Source organism: Wyeomyia smithii, chromosome 2 (assembly GCF_029784165.1).
Source record: "Wyeomyia smithii strain HCP4-BCI-WySm-NY-G18 chromosome 2, ASM2978416v1, whole genome shotgun sequence".
Taxonomy (NCBI): domain Eukaryota; kingdom Metazoa; phylum Arthropoda; class Insecta; order Diptera; family Culicidae; genus Wyeomyia; species Wyeomyia smithii.
In genome coordinates this window covers 84838600-84856912 of record NC_073695.1, presented here as the reverse complement: position 1 = coordinate 84856912, position 18313 = coordinate 84838600, and the positions used below count along the sequence as shown (strand labels likewise).

General features: G+C 42.5%; 1 protein-coding gene across 1 annotated transcript; it reads right to left on the bottom strand.

Annotated features, from left to right (window-relative positions):
- Positions 1-10898: 10898 nt before the first annotated feature.
- LOC129723814 (trypsin II-P29-like) lies at positions 10899-12058 on the bottom strand. The gene is made up of 3 exons (XM_055678264.1): positions 11967-12058; positions 11336-11904; positions 10899-11273 (listed from the first exon to the last, which is right to left on the bottom strand). Exons 1-3 carry the CDS (start codon positions 12013-12015, stop codon positions 11091-11093), a joined length of 801 nt encoding a protein of 266 aa, XP_055534239.1. The 5' UTR covers positions 12016-12058; the 3' UTR covers positions 10899-11090.
- Between the last annotated feature and the right edge of the window lie 6255 nt (positions 12059-18313).

The following is an 18313-nucleotide window of genomic DNA, read 5'->3' as shown; positions in this document are numbered from 1 at the left end:
AATGATGGGGCGCCGGCCGCTGTCGTAAAATTAACACCAACAAAAAGATGCATATTTGCAAGGTTTTTTCCGCTAGCAGCAGCATTTTGTAATAAAACAGAAAATTCAATTAGCCGCTTCTGTAACAAAATTTCGAGGCACCAAAAGGGGCCAGGTGCCGAATATATCCATTTTTTTGGTCAGTCCGTCCAGAATTCTTTCAAGATAGCGTCCGTATGTAGCCGGTACGGTTTAGTAATGAAACTGATGGGGTGAAATGTTCGAACGGTACGTTTTATACCAAGGCTTCGTCAGATAAATTAAAAGTGGGATGGGCTACGCAAATTATGGAATGGAAGAGACAAATGTTTCTTGAAAGCTGCGCCGGCCGCTGTCATAATATTAACACCAACACAAACATGCATTTTTGCAAGGTTTTTTCCGCTAGCAGCATCATTTGGTAAAACAGAAAATTCAATTTGCCGCTTCTGTAACAAAATTTAGAGGCACCAAAAGGTGCCAGTTGCCGATTATAGTTTCCTGGTTAGTCCGTCCAGAATTCCAGCCATTTAAGTGTTTTGCAGTAGCCATTTACTACTAAAGCCACCAGCATTACGGGTGAAACCGGCACGAGATGACCGGTACTATTTTGTATTTCCTCCTTTCAGCTGCTATCACCTAGCGTCCGCATGTCACTGGTGCGGTTTTGGAATCAGAATGATGGGGCGCCGGCCGCTGTCGTAAAATTAACACCAACAAAAAGATGCATATTTGCAAGGTTTTTTCCGCTAGCAGCAGCATTTCGTAATAAAACAGAAAATTCAATTAGCCGCTTCTGTAACAAAATTTCGAGGCACCAAAAGGGGCCAGGTGCCGAATATATCCATTTTTTTGGTCAGTCCGTCCAGAATTCTTTCAAGATAGCGTCCGTATGTAGCCGGTACGGTTTAGTAATGAAACTGATGGGGTGAAATGTTCGAACGGTACGTTTTATACCAAGGCTTCGTCAGATAAATTAAAAGTGGGATGGGCTACGCAAATTATGGAATGGAAGAGACAAATGTTTCTTGAAAGCTGCGCCGGCCGCTGTCATAATATTAACACCAACACAAACATGCATTTTTGCAAGGTTTTTTCCGCTAGCAGCATCATTTGGTAAAACAGAAAATTCAATTTGCCGCTTCTGTAACAAAATTTAGAGGCACCAAAAGGTGCCAGTTGCCGATTATAGTTTCCTGGTTAGTCCGTCCAGAATTCCAGCCATTTAAGTGTTTTGCAGTAGCCATTTACTACTAAAGCCACCAGCATTACGGGTGAAACCGGCACGAGATGACCGGTACTATTTTGTATTTCCTCCTTTCAGCTGCTATCACCTAGCGTCCGCATGTCACTGGTGCGGTTTTGGAATCAGAATGATGGGGCGCCGGCCGCTGTCGTAAAATTAACACCAACAAAAAGATGCATATTTGCAAGGTTTTTTCCGCTAGCAGCAGCATAAACATCGGAAACAGAAAGTGACAACAACAATAACAACAAAGTCAGATCGATTGTATCCGTTAGTGTCGACTGTGCTTGGGAAGAGAGGTAGTGATTGGCTGCGCGGTATGATTTAGACAATCGATATTAATTACCAATTTTTCAATAGTGTATCTCAAACAATAGTTTGTTTTTGTTACATAAATTTAACCGTAAAAGAATTTCTGATCGATTGATGCCAAAACCTCGAAAACCTGATTATAGATGACTGCAAAATAAGCGCTCAAAACCTGACCACTTTTCTCTGGTTTTCCCTGGTTGAATTACTAGATTTTTAAATTCAGGGGCCTAACTTCGATATAGACGTTAGTCAACGTCAAAACCTTGCAAAAATGCATGTTTGTGTTGGTGTTAATATTGTGACAGCGGCCGGCGCAGCTTTCAAGAAACATTTGTCTCTTCCATTTCATAATTTGCGTAGCCCATCCCTCTTTTAATTTATCTGACGAAGCCTTGGTATAAAACGTACCGTTCGAACATTTCACCCCATCAGTTTCATTACTAAACCGTACCGGCTACATACGGACGCTATCTTGAAAGAATTCTAAACGGACTGACCAAAAACATGGATATATTCGGCACCTGGCCCCTTTTGGTGCCTCGAAATTTTGTTACAGAAGCGGCTAATTGAATTTTCTGTTTTATTACAAAATGCTGCTGCTAGCGGAAAAAACCTTGCAAATATGCATCTTTTTGTTGGTGTTAATTTTACGACAGCGGCCGGCGCCCCATCATTCTGATTCCAAAACCGCACCAGTGACATGCGGACGCTAGGTGATAGCAGCTGAAAGGAGGAAATACAATATAGTACCGGTCATCTCGTGCCGGTTTCACCCGTAATGCTGGTGGCTTTAGTAGTAAATGGCTACTGCAAAACACTTAAATGGCTGGAATTCTGGACGGACTAACCAGGAAACTATAATCGGTAACTGGCACCTTTTGGTGCCTCTAAATTTTGTTACAGAAGCGGCAAATTGAATTTTCTGTTTTACCAAATGATGCTGCTAGCGGAAAAAACCTTGCAAAAATGCATGTTTGTGTTGGTGTTAATATTGTGACAGCGGCCGGCGCAGCTTTCAAGAAACATTTGTCTCTTCCATTTCATAATTTGCGTAGCCCATCCCTCTTTTAATTTATCTGACGAAGCCTTGGTATAAAACGTACCGTTCGAACATTTCACCCCATCAGTTTCATTACTAAACCGTACCGGCTACATACGGACGCTATCTTGAAAGAATTCTAAACGGACTGACCAAAAACATGGATATATTCGGCACCTGGCCCCTTTTGGTGCCTCGAAATTTTGTTACAGAAGCGGCTAATTGAATTTTCTGTTTTATTACAAAATGCTGCTGCTAGCGGAAAAAAGTAGGAGGGTGGCATTCAAGACACGACCGCATGACGTTGACTACCGTATTCTTAAAAAAATAGTACCGGTCATTTCGTGCCGGTTTCACCCGTTATGCTGGTGGCTGTTAGTAATAAATGGCTACTGCAAAATACTAAAATGGCTGGAATTCTGGACGAGAATAATCGGAAACTGGTACCTTTTGGAGCCACGAAATTTTGTTACAGAAGTTTTGTAAAAGAAGCGTTGCAATTCCCTCTACTATTTGCTTCAATGGAATATTTTTTTTTTAAGAATACGGTAGTCAACGTCATGCGGTCGTGTCTTGAATACCACCCTCCTACTTTTTTCCGCTAGCAGCATCATTTGGTAAAACAGAAAATTCAATTTGCCGCTTCTGTAACAAAATTTAGAGGCACCAAAAGGTGCCAGTTGCCGATTATATTTTCCTGGTTAGTCCGTCCAGAATTCCAGCCATTTAAGTGTTTTGCAGTAGCCATTTACTACTAAAGCCACCAGCATTACGGGTGAAACCGGCACGAGATGACCGGTACTATTTTGTATTTCCTCCTTTCAGCTGCTATCACCTAGCGTCCGCATGTCACTGGTGCGGTTTTGGAATCAGAATGATGGGGCGCCGGCCGCTGTCGTAAAATTAACACCAACAAAAAGATGCATATTTGCAAGGTTTTTTCCGCTAGCAGCAGCATTTCGTAACAAAACAGAAAATTCAATTAGCCGCTTCTGTAACAAAATTTCGAGGCACCAAAAGGGGCCAGGTGCCGAATATATCCATGTTTTTGGTCAGTCCGTCCAGAATTCTTTCAAGATAGCGTCCGTATGTAGCCGGTACGGTTTAGTAATGAAACTGATGGGGTGAAATGTTCGAACGGTACGTTTTATACCAAGGCTTCGTCAGATAAATTAAAAGTGGGATGGGCTACGCAAATTATGGAATGGAAGAGACAAATGTTTCTTGAAAGCTGCGCCGGCCGCTGTCATAATATTAACACCAACACAAACATGCATTTTTGCAAGGTTTTTTTCCGCTAGCAGCATCATTTGGTAAAACAGAAAATTCAATTTGCCGCTTCTGTAACAAAATTTAGAGGCACCAAAAGGTGCCAGTTGCCGATTATAGTTTCCTGGTTAGTCCGTCCAGAATTCCAGCCATTTAAGTGTTTTGCAGTAGCCATTTACTACTAAAGCCACCAGCATTACGGGTGAAACCGGCACGAGATGACCGGTACTATTTTGTATTTCCTCCTTTCAGCTGCTATCACCTAGCGTCCGCATGTCACTGGTGCGGTTTTGGAATCAGAATGATGGGGCGCCGGCCGCTGTCGTAAAATTAACACCAACAAAAAGATGCATATTTGCAAGGTTTTTTCCGCTAGCAGCAGCATTTTGTAATAAAACAGAAAATTCAATTAGCCGCTTCTGTAACAAAATTTCGAGGCACCAAAAGGGGCCAGGTGCCGAATATATCCATTTTTTTGGTCAGTCCGTCCAGAATTCTTTCAAGATAGCGTCCGTATGTAGCCGGTACGGTTTAGTAATGAAACTGATGGGGTGAAATGTTCGAACGGTACGTTTTATACCAAGGCTTCGTCAGATAAATTAAAAGTGGGATGGGCTACGCAAATTATGGAATGGAAGAGACAAATGTTTCTTGAAAGCTGCGCCGGCCGCTGTCATAATATTAACACCAACACAAACATGCATTTTTGCAAGGTTTTTTCCGCTAGCAGCATCATTTGGTAAAACAGAAAATTCAATTTGCCGCTTCTGTAACAAAATTTAGAGGCACCAAAAGGTGCCAGTTGCCGATTATAGTTTCCTGGTTAGTCCGTCCAGAATTCCAGCCATTTAAGTGTTTTGCAGTAGCCATTTACTACTAAAGCCACCAGCATTACGGGTGAAACCGGCACGAGATGACCGGTACTATTTTGTATTTCCTCCTTTCAGCTGCTATCACCTAGCGTCCGCATGTCACTGGTGCGGTTTTGGAATCAGAATGATGGGGCGCCGGCCGCTGTCGTAAAATTAACACCAACAAAAAGATGCATATTTGCAAGGTTTTTTCCGCTAGCAGCAGCATTTCGTAATAAAACAGACAATTCAATTAGCCGCTTCTGTAACAAAATTTCGAGGCACCAAAAGGGGCCAGGTGCCGAATATATCCATTTTTTTGGTCAGTCCGTCCAGAATTCTTTCAAGATAGCGTCCGTATGTAGCCGGTACGGTTTAGTAATGAAACTGATGGGGTGAAATGTTCGAACGGTACGTTTTATACCAAGGCTTCGTCAGATAAATTAAAAGTGGGATGGGCTACGCAAATTATGGAATGGAAGAGACAAATGTTTCTTGAAAGCTGCGCCGGCCGCTGTCATAATATTAACACCAACACAAACATGCATTTTTGCAAGGTTTTTTCCGCTAGCAGCATCATTTGGTAAAACAGAAAATTCAATTTGCCGCTTCTGTAACAAAATTTAGAGGCACCAAAAGGTGCCAGTTGCCGATTATAGTTTCCTGGTTAGTCCGTCCAGAATTCCAGCCATTTAAGTGTTTTGCAGTAGCCATTTACTACTAAAGCCACCAGCATTACGGGTGAAACCGGCACGAGATGACCGGTACTATTTTGTATTTCCTCCTTTCAGCTGCTATCACCTAGCGTCCGCATGTCACTGGTGCGGTTTTGGAATCAGAATGATGGGGCGCCGGCCGCTGTCGTAAAATTAACACCAACAAAAAGATGCATATTTGCAAGGTTTTTTCCGCTAGCAGCAGCATAAACATCGGAAACAGAAAGTGACAACAACAATAACAACAAAGTCAGATCGATTGTATCCGTTAGTGTCGACTGTGCTTGGGAAGAGAGGTAGTGATTGGCTGCGCGGTATGATTTAGACAATCGATATTAATTACCAATTTTTCAATAGTGTATCTCAAACAATAGTTTGTTTTTGTTACATAAATTTAACCGTAAAAGAATTTCTGATCGATTGATGCCAAAACCTCGAAAACCTGATTATAGATGACTGCAAAATAAGCGCTCAAAACCTGACCACTTTTCTCTGGTTTTCCCTGGTTGGATTACTAGATTTTTAAATTCAGGGGCCTAACTTCGATATAGACGTTAGTCAACGTCAAAAACATCCTTTTTACAGTACGCATATTCCGATTTTGATGTTCGCATGCTCAAATGAAAGCCTCGGAGCTCTTTGAAAATTATACTGAGTGCGATTTTTAATTGGTTGCTTGAACTGTAGAGTTTTGACCAAAGTATATTTCAGACATGAGATATTTTAATTTCTGGATAATTTATCTCTCTCCATGCTTTTCCTTCTTCTCGATCTCTCTTTTTTCGTATTGCTATTTATTTCTCAAAGGAAAGCAACAATCATTGAAAACTTTGCATAATTTTTACACTTTTCGTAGTGCGTCTTAACTGGTGGAAATAAATTATTTTAGAGCAAATTGCAATTTTACTTAGCTTCTTTTCATGCTTGCGAAGCTTCCGTCCACACTTTCTTTAAAATATATAATCAATTGTACGTTTAACCCAGATTTGTGAAAAATAAGAAGCTTTACAGCTTTCGGGGAGCATTGATGCAAAACCTGATCCCACAGTATGCAAATGTAACACAATTAGCGATGCAGATATTGCAGATTCAGAAAACATAAAAAAATCGCTGTTTTGTTTGCAATGGTACGTTTTGAACAGCTGGAAAATTTTTGAGTTGAACTTTTATTTGATGTTTAATATTAGGTTCTAAATATACTTTTAACTCGTGACCAAGAATTTAAAAAATTGTGAACATCGAGATGCGATCATTTATAGTTTGGATGAAACTCAAGCAACTTTATATGGCTATACACGTTTACTAGTGTGCGCAGGTGGAAAGTCACTTATTCCTATGATATGATACACTACGCTCAGATAAGATATAAATATTGGTTTCTTATTTAAGACAAAGTGCAAATATGTTATTCCATTTCTCGTTATCGCAGGAAGTTTTATAAAGTCTTTATTCCGGATTTTATCGTACAGCCTAGGCCTTCGAAAAGAATAATCTCTCAAATGTCGCGAAAACCTTCATTTTCAGATTAGGCGACATCCATAAATTACGTAACGCAAAAAAGCCAATTTTTGGACCCCCACCCCCCATACGTAACGAAACGTAACGCCAACACCTACCCCCCCCCCCAGAAAAATTACGTAACGCTGTAGAAGGATTTGCTCGATAAAAATGCTCGTTTTTTGAGAGTCTCTCCAGAGAATTTTTGTTACGTAACGCTGAACTCACCTCCCCCCCTTCCCTGTGTAACAAATCGTAACGCTCTAGGATACCCCCACTCCCCCCTATGTGCGTTACGTAATTTATGGATGCCGCCTTATGCATTTGAGATAGAATTGAATTGACAACTTTCGTCAATGGTTATATTTTTTTCTTTGTAATGCTGATCTGAGGTTTGTAGCAGTTTGCTTCAATTTGTGAAAAAGACTTGATGCTGATTCATAATTCTAGGTCCTGCGATTTTTGAAAATAATGCGAATGTGGTATTATTGTGGATTATGGGGAATTAAAAAATTAGAACTGCCTCGAACTAACATACAAATTTGTATGCTGTTCTAGTATGAATCAGCATCTTTGTAATCTATTACTATTTACTATTTACTGTTTCTGTTTATTTAAAAAAATATGTTGCTTCTATCTAGCATTTAAAAATTGGTTCTCGATTGAAAAAAAGACTCATATACTCCAGTGATAACATCCATAATATTTGCGAAAACCACGTCAAGCTATAGTTCAAAGATCGTCTTTGGTTCACCTTCTGAAAATTATCTTTTGAATTCATTTTATTCATAATTGAAATTGGATTTACGTTGATTTGTGATTTACTGGCCTACTGCCTATAATCGCATACCAGTCCCACGTGCATTCTTGTCGTTCTTATAGAGAAGTTATGGTAAATGTCTATCTCATTATATCATGTCGAAAATATGGGAATAAACCACGCTCAACAGTTGAAATAACTTAGGCACGAAAAATACCTTTACGTGCTGTTTTCTCAACTTGATGAAAATGAAGATGGGACTGATATGCGATTATAGGCAGCCTTATAAGTATACAATTATAGTTAGTATAACAAAGGTTTCTGCACCACTAGGTGGATTAATTTAGGTTTTTCCTATAAATATCACCAAGTTAAAAATATGTAAACGTAGAAAATTTCTAACAAACTACTTTCTGACAATTAATGAAAGTTTGTATAAGGCTCTAAGCCCCGCCTTTTCGACGCTTTTTGAGCATTCCTGACCATTTACAGAACATATTCTTCATACGAATATGAATCTTCTCTTTAAGGTCACCAACATGTCATTTGTGCAGACTGGGTGCGACGCCACCATGCTTAGGACTCGCCAACCTAGAAATGGGAAGCCGCCGGTTTACTGGAGGACTGACGCGATAGCGTTTCTCCGTGTAAAACGAAGGATGCAGCGTGCGCGAATAGATGAGCAGAGGATTGAGCGCCGCACAGTATTCGGTTCTGCAAGATCGACGCTGAAGAGTGCGATGAAGGTAAGCAAGAGGCCTGCTTCGATAGGCTATGCGCGAGTGCCAATACAAGCCTGTGGGGTAACGCGATCGTAATGGCCAAGACCAAAGGCGTGCTGGCGCCTGCAGAGAGATCATCAGCGATGCTGGAGCGTATCACTGGGGGACTTTTTCCACGCCACGAGCCCAGCACTTGGCCTCCGACAGTTAAGTCTCACGTCCGACGTTGCAGTATTTCAGACACAGACCTGGGATGATGAGCAAGGCACCGCCCGGATGGAACCCCAAACCTGGCGATCAGGCTGGAGATAAAAACGGCTCCTGGGGGTTTTGAGCAGTCATGGAGAGGTGCATGGATGACTGTCTCTTCCCGGAGAGGTGGGAGCGGCAGATATTGGTCTTACTACCGAAAGCTGGGAAACCGCCAGAAGACCCACCGGCATAGAGGCCTATCTACCTGTTGGACACTGCGGGAAGGTGCTTGAGAGGTTTATTCTCAACAGCCTGGTGAGGTACACGGAGGGTGTAATCGGTGTGGCAAGTAACCAGTTAGGTTTCCGGAAGGGCAGGTCTACGCTGGATGCTATCCTATCCGTCACCAAGACGGCGGAGGTAGCACTGCAGTTCAAAACAAGGAGCATCCGCTATTGCGCAAGCATCACGCTTGACGTGAAGAATGCGTTCAATAGCGCCAGTTGGGACACCATAGCGCCTGAGTGTATACCGGTACATATGGCTGTGGATGATTCTGAAAAATTACTTCTATTAGTACTTGTTTACAACACGGAGGAGGATCAATAGTGCGTCCCAATTACCGTAGGAGTTCCGCAAGGTTCTATCCTGGGCATGTCATGTATGACAAGGTGTTGAAACTCATGTTCCATGTAGGAGTTGTGGCTATCGGCTTTGCAGACGACATAACGCTAGAGGTTTACGGCGAGTTGATCGAAGACTGGATGCACTCCAGGAAACTGGAGTTAGCGCACCATAAGACGGAGTTCACGGTTGTGAATAACCGCAAATCAGAGCAACAGGTGGTGGTCAGAGTCGGAGACTGTACCATTACCTCAAAGCGATCCTTGAAGCTCTTGGGGATTATGGTTGACGATTAGCTCACATTTAAGAGTCATGTCAATTATGCTTGCAAGAGGGCTTCAACAGCTCTTGCTGCACTGTCTCGAATGATGTCGAATAGCTCAGTGGTAAATGTCAGTAAGCGTAAACCTCTTGCCAGCGTGGTTTCGTCCATAATTAGGTATAAGGGCCTATTGTGATCCAAAGTGCTAGGTTTAACAGTTATCGTGATAAACTGGAAAGTGCCTACAGGCTCAAGTGCCTGAGGGTTGCAAGTGCGTCTCGTACAGTGTCATACGACGCAATCTGTGTCCTGTCCAGCATAATGCCTATCAGAACAGCCATTAGGGAGGACGTATAATGCTTCGATCAACGTGACACAAAGAGTATACGAGGTACCAGAAGATCATTCTCGATGATCAGATGGCAGCAGAAACGGTCCAATTCCGCGAAAGGTGGATGGACGTACCGACTTATTCTAATGGAGAAGTGAACTTCCACCTGACACAGATCCTGTCCTCCTGGACCTAACCTAAGATAAATCTTTCTTTGTCTGGAATATAAAAATCGAAAGAGTCCAGAAAAGAATTGTCCGAATTACTCTAAGAAACTTCCCATGGCGTGAATCACAGAACTTACCCCCATATAGCGAACGATGTAAGCTTATCACTGTCCCGGACTACTGTCATTAATAGATATTCATGTTTCATCGCGTGCTATAAGGAATTTTTCTCATCTCCAAACATGGTTTCATCGCACAGCGTTTGGATTCACTGAGACTCTATCTTCAATGATAAGGCTAACCAGAAAAGCATCGATAACGAACAGTGAACAGAAAGGATCAATATTTTTAACAGACAAAATTGATACCAAGAATATTAAATATGGTCCGATATTGGAGAAGCAAAACTGTTTTGACTGATGATGTATAAGCCAAATATAATGTATATAACATTTATGGGAAACCGCAGTACGTTAAAGTTATCCGTGCAATCAATAACTATATCTTTTAGACATATATGCAAATATTAAATAATTACTGTAATCATTCAACAACATCGGAATACGAATATTCTCGAAACTGTTTCAACCAAACAAAATGTTCTTATGCTTGACCTTCAAGAAAATATTCTATTTCACATTGTTCCGTTATAGACTTTTTACCAAAGCGTTTATTCCAACTACAAGATTTTGAAATGTAACACTTTTGCATACACTACAGGATTTGAAATACATACACATGCACGAGTTTCGTGAGTATTAAAAATTTCTCCACCTTGTAAAAATACTCACTCTACTAAGCCAAATTGTTGTGCAGTATTTCATTTAATCAGAAACGGTCGGCAGTAAACCAGCGTACCCAAACAACGTTAGACAAATTGACCCGTTAAAATAAATAAATCAATTTTTTTCGAAATTCTTCTTATAATTTAATTAAAAATTTCACTAAATAGAACGATTTTTAGATCATACGTAGTTTCGAACATTAACCATGTGACCATATTTTTATACTAATTATACACTAATTAACCAGTTTTGACAGGAATCAAGCATAACAAACACAAACAACAACAATCATCATTATTCTACGAGCACTGTTCGATTGGCTCTCCTGTATGTTCTAAATCGGTGTTCTCATAAATAAAATCGATGAAGTGGGACACTTTGGTCAATACTCCTGGATATGGTGCAATTGTGCAAGGTTTTATACTCCAGGAGACAATCCCAACTTGTACATTATCGTGCAGCAACGGACCACCGGAATCTCCCTAGAAAAATCATAAATTAAAAAAAATTCGCCATACTTACACATACACCTAAAAAATCTTACACTGCACTGTCCCTTACCACCGCCAGGCTCAGCGGCACAAATTTGGCTCGGATAGATTGTGCTACTGTGAATCTCGTTGCACTGCTCGTTTGGAACTGCATAGTAGTCAACCTTTTGCAATGTAGGGGGAACAACACCATCATCGTTCAAGCCCCACCCTATTAAGGTAACTTTGGGGTCCGATTCGTCAACCTCATAACACGGCTTCGGAAGTGTGACAGGTTGAACTGATTCACTAAACTCAAGGGGGCTTGCCAGCTTACACAAGGCTATATCGTTCACGTAACTGTTCGACGGAGTGTAATCTGGATGCGGAATAACAAGTTCTATCCTGAACACCGATTCATCGGCTACTCTGCTAATGTTCGTCCGGCCAACTTGGATCGATTGTAGACTAGGGGTGGTGAGAGTGTTTACACAATGAGCGGCTGTCATGATCCAGTACTCCGACAGTATGCTGCCTCCACAGCTATGACCCCCACCAGAGCTTCTCAGCGAGAGCATGAATGGAAACTCCTTAATAGTAGCGTCTGTACCATTGATGATGCGCTGGTTATCCGCGGGAGCCGCTATTCATCAACAATATATTTAGTATAGTTTTAATCTTTTAAACAGAATTTCAATTTCCTACCTGCGATTAATTGCACAAAAGCTGTTAGTACTACTAGTTGGAACAACATTTTCACTCCAGTGGTAGCTTCTGTTGAGAATATCTTAAGTGACTGATGGATTTCAAACCGAACGAATGGATTTTTATAATCGCAATCGGTGGCACAATCGTACAAAGAAAGGGTCAGGTTGAGTGCGCCAATTAGTCTAGCTCTGGTAAAATTTGTAGGTCAGTTACGCCAAATCAAATCAGATAACCGCCGTCCTGCAGTTCGAATTGGTTATCTTCGCCAGGTGATAAAGCGCGCAATCAATACAAAACTCACTGAGTAATACATGTTAGATTGGATTTGATACTACGTATAAAGAACGGAGGCATTGCTTGAAACTTTCATCGATTGTTAAATTATTGTTCGCCGGGATTAACCAGGTGTAAAAATTGTCGCCGTACTTATTTCATCGAATGATATTGTTAACAACCAAGATATTTTCCACAGAACAATTTAAAAGCGATAAAATTAATGCAACTCATCGTGACAATTAAAAAAATTAAAGAAGAAAACAATTTAGAGGTATGTTTTTATTACGACAACAAACTCAAAGTGCAACGTTGAACCATTTTTAGTACGCATTAGCAAACTTTTTCTATAGGTTTGGAATTCCTTGGTCTCAGCTGATCGAATTCTTTGCATTCCATCGTTAGGTGGATAACCCCAGCGACACGTACGCGTTTAATTCGCGAATGTTAGATAGCGGGTGTCTAATTTGTCATATTTTGCGTTCCGAATTCCGCTTATTAGACACAAAAAGTCAGACAACAAAAGATCAATCACTCACATGCGCCACGAATTGACAGCTTAGGTGCATTATTGACACAAACAGCACAATCCAGTTGTTTGGGTGGTGAGCGATGCACTTTGTTCTGTACATCACACAATGTTTTTAAAAGCTGGTTTGAAACGGTTAAAATTATTCTCGGTTTTCCCTTAAAGGGAGAAGTTAAATTTGCTCAATAAAATAAAATATTTCAAGTAAGCGAGAAAACAATTTGTAATAGTTTTAATATGTATTAATACGCAAAGCATTGAATACCTTTGTTTTCACTTTTAATTTTTTGAAACTGAATTTAAATGGGATTGAAGTTACACTAATATTACTTCTAAACTCATAAAAACATTAGATGAATTCCAGGTTGGAGTCTCCATCAAAAAAGGTTCGTTTCTTTTATGCTTTCACATCGTCTTTATTTTGAATATTCTAGTTTTACACAAAAATGTGGAGTTGCAGAACTCACGTTTTATTCATTCCTACATATTATGCAACATCTTCATCAGAAAAGCTGTACAAAATCCTTATTGCGTTCTACTATTTTGAATTGGAATGAAAATTCGCTAACTACATCCGGGGCATTGTTATTGATGGAGAGTGCTCTAGTGTATTGATTTTCAATACACTAGAGCACTACTTATATAGAACTAAATTTTTAGAAGATTCTGCGGGTGATTAGCTTTAACAAATAAATATTTTTTATACGCTTTTGGTTTGTGGGCATTTGCATCGTAAAAGTGCAACACTGTGATTGAACCAAGCTGATTAAAGTTAAATAAACTAGAATAACTGCTTATCACACCGACCATTCATATGTTGATCAACGAGTTGCACTGATATGATATTAGCGGGAAAAACAATCAGGTTGTGAATTTTTTTACTTTTCATTAGCTATGCAATACTGACCTACATTTGCTCAGGCGAAAATGGTTCCGAAAAGGCAAATGTTTTGGTGAAGTTTGTTATGAAATCACAATTAAATCCTTGTAGAGTTGCAGCTAGAATCTCTACTTGTTTGTCAATAAGTTGGGCGAGTTATTTATTCCCACTAGGATTTTAGAGAGTAATTTCACAAAAAAATTTACAACTATTTTTAATTTGGTTGAAACTCTTGATTTTCTGGTGGGTTTTTTGGAAAAAATGTTATTTTTCACTAGGGATGAATAAACTATTTTTGCATTCTGTAAGACATGTGTTCTATTTCAAAAAGTGAAACCTGGCACAAAAAGCAAAGCCTTGGTGCTACATTCCGATTCGGAACTTGACCTTCTGTTTACTATAGACAGACTTCGCTTACTTACCTTACCTTACCAGTCAGCTCCAGGCCGAAGTGTCCCTTGCTGTTCGAAGAAGTCGTCTCCATTCAACTCGGTCCATGGCTGCAGCTCGCCAGCCATGAAATTTTTAGAGCAACTCGCAAAAAATGTCTTAGTTCTATTATTTTTTTGTCGTCTGCCTCCCCGCAGGTCGTCTTCCACTTGATCGAGCTACCTTGCTCGCTGCACGCCCCGTCGCCTTGTTCCAGTCGGGTTGTTATCAAGAACCATTTTCACCGGGTTGTCGTCCGACATCCTAACGACATGCCCAGCCCACCGGAGTCTCCCGATTTTCGCCGTTTGAACGATGAGTGGTTCTCCCAGTAGCTGATGCAACTCGTGGTTCATCCGCCTCCGCCATGATCCATCTTCCAGCTGCACTCCACCACAGATGGTACGACACACCTTTCGTTCGAAAGCCCCAAGGGCGCGTTGGACCTTCAGGTTTCGTGGCCGTAGAGGACTACCGGTCTGATCAGTGTTTTGTAGTTGGTTAACTTCGTGCGGCGGCGGATTTTATTCGAGCGGAGCGTCCTTCGGAGTCCAAAGTAGGCACGATTTCCTGCCATAAGGCGTCGACGAATTTCTCTGCTGCTGTCGTTGTCAGCATTCACCAGTGAGCCCAGGTATACGAACTCGTCTACCACCTCGATTTCATCACCGCTAATATGAATTTCTGGCGGGAGGTTAACACTGTCTTCTCTGGAACCTCTTCCTCTCATGTACTTGGTCTTCGAAGCGGCCATAAACCAGTCCAATTTGTCCGGCTTCAGCCTTCAGTCTGATGTACGTCTCCGTCATCTTTTCAAGGGTTCGTGCTACAATATCAATGTCATCGGCGAAGCCAAAGAGCTGAACAGACCTTCTAAAAATCGTGCCACTCGTGTCGATACCGGCCCTACGTATTACACCTTCCAAAGCGATGTTGAATAGCAAGCACGATAGTCCATCACCTTGCCGTAACCCTCTTCGAGCTTCGAAGGGACTCGAGAGTGTCCTCGAAACTCGAACTACGCACATCACCCGATCTATCGTCGACTTGACCAACCAGTTTATCCGGAAAGCCGTAATCGTGCATAATCTGCCATAGCTGGTCTCGAACGATTGTGTCGTATGCCGATTTAAAATGGATGAACAAGTGATGTGTGGGCATGTTATACTCACGGCACTTTTGTAGGACCTGTCGTACCGCGAATATTTGGTCCGTGGTGGCGCGAGCACCCATGAATCCCGCTTAGTATTGCCCCACGAATTCCCTTGCAAACGGTGATAGTCGACGGCACATAATTTGAGAGAGTACCTTGTAGGCGGCGTTCAGCAACCTGATTGCGCGGTAGTTGCAGCAATCCAACTTGTCGCCTTTTTTGTAGATTTTGTGCACACTGTACCCTCCATCCACTCCTCCGGTACTACCTCCTCCTCCCAAATCTTGGCAATAACCCAGTGTAGCGGCTTAGCCAGTGATTCACCACCGTGTTTCAACAGGTCGCTGGGGAGTTGGTCAGCTCCAGCGGCTTTGTTGTCTTTCAGCCGGCCGATCTCCTCTCTAACCTCCTGGAGGTCAGGGGCTGGGATTCTGTCGTCATCTGCGCGTACACCGAGATCTATTACCACTCCGTCGTCGTCCTCTGCTACATCGCAATTAAGGTGCTCATCGTAGTACTGCTTCCACCTGTCAATCACCTCCCACTTGTTCGTGAGAAGGTTGCCGCCCAGGTCCCTGCACATGTCGGCTTGTGGCACATAGCCTTTGCGGGAACAGTTCAGCTTCTCGTAGAACTTTCGTGTGTCATTCGCACGGTACAGTTCCTCCATCGCCTCGCGATCTCGATCTTCCACCTGGCGCTTCTTCTTCCGTAAGACCGAGTTTTGCCTGTTCCGTGCGCGTCGGTAGTGCTCCACGTTCGCCTTCGTTTGGTGTTGCAGCATTCTCGCTCGTGTTGCATTCATGTCTTCCACTAACTGTTTGCACTCGTCGTCAAACCAGTCGTTTCTCCTGTTCGGAGCCATAGTACCAAGCGCCGCAACAGCAGTACTACCTATGGCTGATCGAATGTCCCTCCAGCCTTTTCAAGAGTAGCTGCGCCAAGCTGCTCTTCCAGCTGCTGCGCGTACTCCCGTGCAACCTCGGCGTCCCTTAGTTGCCCGATGTTTGGTCGCGGTGGGCGACTTTGACGCGTGTTTCGCACCGTCGAAAGTTTTGAGCGCATGCATACTGCAACAAGGTAATGGTCCGAATCAATATTTGCACCGCGGTAGGTGCGAACGTAATGACGTCAGAGAAGAATTAACCATCGATTAGAACGTGGTCGATTTGGTTCTCCACTTGTAAGTCAGGTGATCTCCAGGTGGCTTTGTGGATGTCTTTGCGGGGGAAGAAGGTACTTCTGACTACCATACCGCGGGAGGCTGCAAAGTTCACACATTGCCTCCCGTCCTATCTGAGCATATCACCGATGACGATCTTGACGTCCCGTTGCGGACAGCTATCATACACCTGCTCCAGCTGCGCATAGAACGCTTCTTTCTCATCGTCGGCTCTTACTTCGTGTGGGCAATGCACGTTGATGATGCTGTAGTTGAAGAACCGGCCCATAATTCTAAACTTACATATCCTCGCACTGATCGGCTGCTACCCGATCACGCGTTGGCGCATCCTACCCAGCACTATAAAGCCCGTCCCATGCTCGTTGGTAGTGCCACAGCTCTGATAAAAGGTAGTCTCTCGATGTCCGCTTTTCCATACCTTCTGTCCCGACCAGCAAAGTTCCTGCAGTGCTACGATTTCGAAGTTGCGCGGATTTAGTTCATCATATATGATTCTGTCGCAGCCGGAAAGCCTAACGACCTGCAGTTCCATGTACCGAGTTTCCAATCGTAGTCTATATTTCGTCGCCTAGGTCTGTGCCGATTGTTCCGATTCGTATTAACTTTTTCGATATTTGCAACGTTTGGTGTTTTTCGGGGCGGCTTGTTGGGCCTTCCCCAACAGGGGGTTGGGTCTCGCCGGAGGGCCATCGTGTCAGCTCTGATTAGAGTCCCACGCTGACACCAGGACGTTGATCAGCCGCTCCTAACATGGAGATCAGACGCTGTTTTGAGCCGCATCATCTTGGTGAACAGACGCTCGGGTTGGCGAGGAATTTCCTCTACCGCCGAGATATGGTTACCGCACCAACGACCGCGTCGCACCTTCTCACTTAGCTATTGTCGGATGACAACATTGCTCAGGCAACGCCAACCAGTTGTGTCCATGTTTTCACTGGTAGTCTATTGTATCATATGACTCGTGGAGGCGTGAGATAGGAACTCGTGAGGACCGGAGCTGAGTTTGACGCTCCTTCCAAGTTGTCGACTCACCATTTGAAGCCCAGACTTCGCAGCCAACCGTTGAGTGTACAGGACAAATGCGGGGCCAGCGCTACAACCTACTGACACTAACAATCTCTCCCGAGCAAGCATGGAAAAGTTCACTCACTAGCAATATTTCATGCAAATGTGTTCTTTGATTCATCAGTTATCGTTCAACTATTTCCACTCGCGTACAAGTTTTCAATAGAAACGCTGCTGATTGTTTTTCGCTTCTAAGAGTTCCGAATACCGTAGAAGGAGACTGAATGATTCAAACACGATAGTATTTATTGTATCCAAGTTCACTTGCATTCAACATTATCGCGAGAATCTTTGAGATATCATCACCAGTGATATAAAGTTATGAATCCGTTAGATTGCGTTCAATTGTTTGCTTACCAGAGCAAGCAGGTATCATCAATGCTAACGGAAATTGTAGCATGGTGCATTAGCATGTTATACTTGAAATCACCAAGAATCATCGTGGTATATCACGGTGAAAGCACGACGTGGAGTAGCCGAATTCCGCCCACAAACAACCAACATTTGAAAGAATCATTGCGATCGCTTCACGATTCTGCAACATTGCAATCGTTCACGATTCTTTCGTGAAACACTCGCTATATGTTGCTCGCTCCGCCTAAAGCAGGCAATACTGAAACAAAATCATCAAAGAAAGCTACCATATATTTCTTTGCTCTAAGTTGTCTCTTGCATGTTTGCTAGGATTGAAAGCTTATAAATAGCACGTTCAGGAATGATACCCGAATGATTGTTATGCGATACAAGTTTTTCCATCCTTGCTCCCGAGTCAGGACTCAAACCTACGACGACTGGCTTGTTAGGCCAGCATCGCACCTCGAGATTAGCTGGG